This window comes from Carcharodon carcharias, chromosome 14 (assembly GCF_017639515.1).
Source record: "Carcharodon carcharias isolate sCarCar2 chromosome 14, sCarCar2.pri, whole genome shotgun sequence".
Classification (NCBI taxonomy): Eukaryota; Metazoa; Chordata; class Chondrichthyes; order Lamniformes; family Lamnidae; genus Carcharodon; species Carcharodon carcharias.
Genome location: NC_054480.1, coordinates 75,880,228 through 75,886,227, shown reverse-complemented (window position 1 = coordinate 75,886,227; position 6,000 = coordinate 75,880,228). Strand labels below are relative to the sequence as shown.

At 46.7% G+C, this 6,000-nt stretch overlaps 1 protein-coding gene across 1 annotated transcript in view; it reads right to left on the bottom strand.

Annotated features, from left to right (window-relative positions):
- Window positions 1-4,711: 4,711 nt before the first annotated feature.
- Window positions 4,712-6,000, bottom strand: part of LOC121287105 (phosphoenolpyruvate carboxykinase, cytosolic [GTP]-like) — an 834,642-nt gene continuing 833,353 nt past the window's right edge. The window contains exon 8 of the mRNA XM_041204653.1: window positions 4,712-5,166. Within this exon, the coding sequence (XP_041060587.1) occupies window positions 4,712-5,166 (455 nt within the window). The remainder of the gene's footprint in view (window positions 5,167-6,000) is intronic.

The following is a 6,000-nucleotide window of genomic DNA, read 5'->3' as shown; positions in this document are numbered from 1 at the left end:
TTGATGATCTGCTTCTATCACTGCTTGTTTGTCCCTACAACCACACCCCCCCCCACCTCTCTCTCTCTCTATCTCTCCGCCCCCCACACACACACCTTAAACCAGCTTATATTTCAACTCTTTCTTGAACTCGAACTCAAGTTCTGTCGAAGGGTCATGAGGACTCGAAACGTCAACTCTTTTCTTCTCCGCCGATGCTGCCAGACCTGCTGAGTCTTTCCAGGTAATTCTGTTTTTGTTTTGGATTTCCAGCATCCGCAGGTTTTTTGTTTTTATCTCTGTGTTTAATTGACTGCCACTGCTCTTCAAGAAATGCCTACCTCCTTGAAGAAGTTCTGTTCCTTTCTGCGACAAGATTTCCGTATCTCTCTGTTGTCTTGCTCACCTTCCTTGCTTTCCATTTCCCTCCTAGTGTTTGACAAGGTGTTTACTAAAACCCGCTTTCACAGCCATATCTCCGTTCTCAGTGGCTGTCTCCGTCTCCGACTTACCCCACGTGGATTTCAACTGAAATTCCACCCCTCATGTTTCGAACCCACCCAGGATTACAGGTATCTCCGGGACATAAAACGTTTCTCGGACTGCTGTTCCCGTCACATTCTGAGATCCACACTCAGTGCCATACGTCGCCATATGAACACACTCGACCTCTCCCTCCAGCAGCACTGCCGTACCCTTTTTCAAAGCTGCGCGTGCCCCCAGTTTCATTTTATCCTTCGGCTCATCCGACGCCTCAACAAGAAACTTTTTCTCTTTCTCTCAAGTGCTAAGGAACGCAAGCTCCAACAACTCATCGACACCAACACCCATCTAGGACCCTCCACCCCGGCCTGTCCCTCCGTCCCCACCCCATCTTCCAATCCCAACCCCAGCCGTGTATTCACTATACCCCCTGACCTTCCCCTCTCCAATGCTGAACGTTCAGTGCTCAGCAAAGGACTTAGTTTCATACCCTTACGCCCTCACCTCAATGAATATCGGGCTCGGCATGATACTGAACTCTTCTTCCGCCGTCTTCGTCTCCGGGCTCACTTCTTTGGGCAGGAGTCCTCTCCCAGTTCAACGGATCCTTTTACCCATCTCCAATATTCTCCCTCCACCTGGACCCCTCCCTCTGGATTCTTACCTTCTCTCGATCTTTTCATTGAGAACTGTCGGAGCGACATTAGTTGTCTCAATTTCTCTGCTCCTCTCACCCATTCTAACCTGTCTCTCTCTGAACTTACTGCACTCCATTCTCTCAGGTCCAACCCTGACATTGTCATCAAACCCGCTGACAAGGGTGGTGCTGTTGTTGTCTGGCGCACTGACCTCTACCTCGCGGAGGCTGAGCGTCAGCTTGCAGACACTTCCTCCTACCTCTCCCTGGACCATGACCCCACCACTGAACATCAAGCCATTGTTTCCAGGACTGTCACTGACCTCATCTCCTCTGGGGATCTCCCTCCCACAGCTTCCAACCTGATAGTCGCCCAACCTCGGACGGCCCGCTTCTATCTCCTACCCAAAATCCACAAACAGAACTGCCCCGGTAGACCGATCGTCTCAGCTTGCTCCTGCCCCACAGAACTCATTTCTCGTTATCTTGACTCCCTTCTCTATCCCCTTGTCCAGTCCCTTCCCACCTACATCCGTGATTCCTCTGACACCTTACGTCACATCAACAATTTCCAGTTCTCTGGCCCCAACCACTTCCTCTTCACCATGGACGTCCAATCCCTCTACACCTCCATCCCCCACCAGGATGGTCTGAGGGCCCTTAGCTTCTTCCTTGAACAGAGGCCCGAACAATCCCCATCCACCACTACTCTCCTCCGTCTGGCTGAACTTGTTCTCACGCTGAACAATTTCTCCTTCAACTCCTCTCACTTCCTCCAAATAAAAGGTGTGGCTATGGGTACCCGCATGGGCCCCAGCTATGCCTGTCTCTTTATGGGGTATGTGGAACATTCCTTGTTGCAGTCCTACTCCGGCCCCCTTCCACAACTCTTTCTCCGGTACATCGATGATTACTTCGGTGCCGCTTCATGCTCTTGTCGGGACTTGGAACAATTTATTAATTTTGCTTCCAATCTCCACCCCTCCATCATTTTCACGTGGTCCATCTCTGACATTTCCCTTCCCTTCCTTGACCTCTCTGTCTCAATCTCTGGTGATAGACTGTCCACCAATATCCATTACAAACCCACCGACTCCCACAGCTATCTCGACTACAGCTCCTCACACCCCGCTTCCTGTAAGGGCTCCATCCCATTCTCTCAGTTCCTTCACCTCCGTCGCATCTGTTCCGATGATGCTACATTCAAAAACAGTTCCTCTGACATGTCCTCCTTCTTCCTTAACCAAGGTTTTCCACCCACGGTCGTTGACAGGGCCCTCAACCGTGTCTGGCCCATCTCCCGCGCATCCGCCCTCACGCCTTCTCCAACCTCCCAGAAACATGATAGGGTCCCCCTTGTCCTCACTTATCACCCCACCAGCCTCCGCATTCAAAGGATCATCCTCTGCCATTTCCGCCAACTCCAGCATGATGCCACCACCAAACACATTTTCCATTCACCCCCTTTATCGGCATTCCATAGGGATCGCTCCCTCTGGGACACCCTGGTCCACTCCTCCATCACCCCCTACTCCTCAACCCCCTCCTATGGCACCACCCCATGCCCACGCAAAAGATGCAACACCTGCCCCTTCACTTCCTCTCTCCTCACCGTCCAAGGACCCAAACACTCCTTTCAAGTGAAGCAGCATTTCACTTGCATTTCCCCCAACTTAGTCTATTGCATTCGTTGCTCCCAATGTGGTCTCCTCTACATTGGAGAGACCAAACGTAAACTGGGCGACCGCTTTGCAGAACACCTGCGGTCTGTCCACAAGAATGACCCAAACCTCCCTGTCGCTTGCCATTTTAACACTCCACCCTGCTTTCTTGCCCACATGTCTGTCCTTGGCTTGCTGCATTGTTCCAGTGAAGCCCAACATAAACTGGAGGAACAACACCTCATCTTCCGACTAGGGACTTTACAGCCTTCCGGACTGAATATTGAATTCAACAACTTTAGGTCGTGAGCTCCTTCCCCCATCCCCACCCCCTTTCTGTTTCCCCCTTCCTTTTTTTCCAATAAATTATAAAGATTTTCCTTTTCCCACCTATTTCCATTATATATAAAAAAAACCCCCCACTAGAGCTATACCTTGAGTGCCCTACCATCCATTCTTAATTAGCACATTCGTTTAGATAATATCACCAACTTTAACACCTATGTGTTCTGTTGTACTATTGTCGTTGACATCTTTTGATGATCTGCTTCTATCACTGCTTGTTTGTCCCTACAACCACACCCCCCCCCACCTCTCTCTCTCTCTATCTCTCCGCCCCCCACACACACACCTTAAACCAGCTTATATTTCAACTCTTTCTTGGACTCGAACTCAAGTTCTGTCGAAGGGTCATGAGGACTCGAAAGGTCAACTCTTTTCTTCTCCGCTGATGCTGCCAGACCTGCTGAGTTTTTCCAGGTAATTCTGTTTTTGTTGAGGTAAAGTCCATGATTGGAAAGATTGTATATGGGCTGTGTGGAAGGAAATTAAATGTTTGCAGTAGAGTTCGTGATAGGGGAGATCGACGTATGTGATGTGTGGAAGGGTGAGAGGTCTTTGTTTGTTTCATGGTTTCTTATGAAATTAATCTAACTCATTTATATCTTCCCCACACTTAACTGTTCCATGCGATTCTTTATGCTGTACAATAGTTAATCCACAGCTGACTAATTTCAGTATCTCAGTAAAGGGGGAAATACTTCACATTTTCTTTCTGATTAAGATAGGACTTTTAGAATTCCAATATTGAACACATAGAAGACATTTCCATTATAAAAATGTTTTTTTTAATGAATATGAATCTCACTGTGACTTAAATAAAGCATTGATGTTACATAATAAGTTACAAAAACGAAGCACACCCTTATGTTAAAAAAAAGATTAATTTGAATGCAGGAAAAAAAGTCATAATCCTTTGGAGTTTACATTACTACATTAATACTCAACAACAGTTCACTACGCGTTATCACTGGTGTTCTGAAACTAAAGTCAAGGTTGATTCCAACCCAATTAATATTAATGTTTAAACAATATAAGCTACATACAAACCACATCAAATACATTAATTACAGCTTGAAACTAAATCAGAATAATGATCTGTTAAATCTTTATAGTTCGAGTTATGGTAATCAGAAAATGGTCCTCCATTTGGTTTTGCCATTCCTTCCGCCAGGCCCTCCCCCACCCCTTCCCTCTGCCCCCATCTCCTCTCCCTCATCCACCCCCCCTCTCTCTGCCCTCCCCTACTCTCAACTCAGCCTATACTTTACACATGAACCTTGAAAGTGAATCATTGAACAAACCCAATTTGTGTTCAGCTGAAGCAAACACACACATACGCACGCACACACAAACAGCCTGTGCAGCAAACATCACTAAGAAGCAACTGAGTGGGAACGCTGGCTGAATTTCCCCTCCCTGACCCATGAGACATTAAGGATGACTGCCCCTGATATCTGTCAGAGTGAGGTTAATTAACCCAGCATAGATCAACGGCTAAATGGGAGGGAAGTGAGTGCTCCTCATCTGTACAAATTAGTTACTCACTCCCTTAACCAGGTGACCCATTGGGAGAGGTTCTGTATCCTTATTTTTGTGTTCCGCTCCCTCATTACAGCTGATTAATTCTTTGTTCCAACTGCAGCAGTTGATTGGCCACATCACTGGGAAGGTCAATGTTGACCTGATCTTCAAAATATTTTCGGATCGCTTCTATTTCCTCTTCCCAGAATTCTCTCTCAACGCTGAACAGTGCGTCCATGTTCACTTTGCCAAGGCCCTTGAGGTTCAGGGCGTTGTTTGTGGGAATGAAGCCCAAAGGAGACAGCTTGGCGCAGTCCTCTCCCTCGATTCTCCGGAATATCCACTCCAGGACCCGACAGTTCTCCCCGAAGCCTGGCCACAGGTAGTTGTTCTGATTATCTTTGAGGAACCAGTTGACATGGAAGATCTTGGGAAGTTTTGAGCTGGGCCTGTGCTCCATGCTGAGCCAGTGCGATAGGTACCTGCCGAAGTTGTATCCGAAGAAAGGCCGCATGGCGAATGGGTCGTGCATAATGACCTTACCTGAGAAACAATGACAAAAGAAGCATTGAAGATCTGGTGTTGAGGGTGACATAGGAACTACCCAAATTAATAGTATATTCATATGGAGATAAATAACACCACATTCTAAGACTAATTGAATTGATCATTGAAGATAAGATAATGTAAGAAATAGGAGCAAGAATAGGCCTTTTGGCCCATTTATCCTGCTTCGCCATTCAATGAGATCAAGGCTGATCTGATGGTGGCCGTAACTGCACTTTCCTGCCTGCCTCCCATAACCCTTGACTCTCATAACTCTTGACTCCTTTGTTGGTCAAAAATCTGTCTAGCTGAACCTTGAATTTTTCAGTGACCCAGCCTTCACTGCTATAAGGAAGAGAATTCCAATGACCAACAACTCGGAAGAAATTCTTCCTAATTTCTACCTTAAATGGAAGGCTCCTTATTCTGAATCTGTGCCCCCTAAGACTAAATAAACCCCTGAGGGGAAACACCTTCTCAGCATCTACCCTTTCAAAACCACTCAGAATCTTATGTTTCAATAAGGTCACCTCTCATTCTTCTAAATTGCAATGCAATTCAACCTGTTCAACCTTTCCTGGGATAAAGGGGTTGTCTTATTGGATCAACCAAGTGAACCTTCTCTGAACAGTCTCCAATACAAGTATATCCCTCCTTAAAATTAGGAGACCAAACTATACGCAGCACCCCAGGTGTGGTCTCACCAATGCCCTGTACAATTTTAACAAGACTGCCCTTATTTTATCCTCCATCGCTCTTCAGTAAATATCAACATTCTGTTTGCCTTCTGAATTACTTGCTGTATCTGCTAGCTGGCTTCCTTTTCTGTAA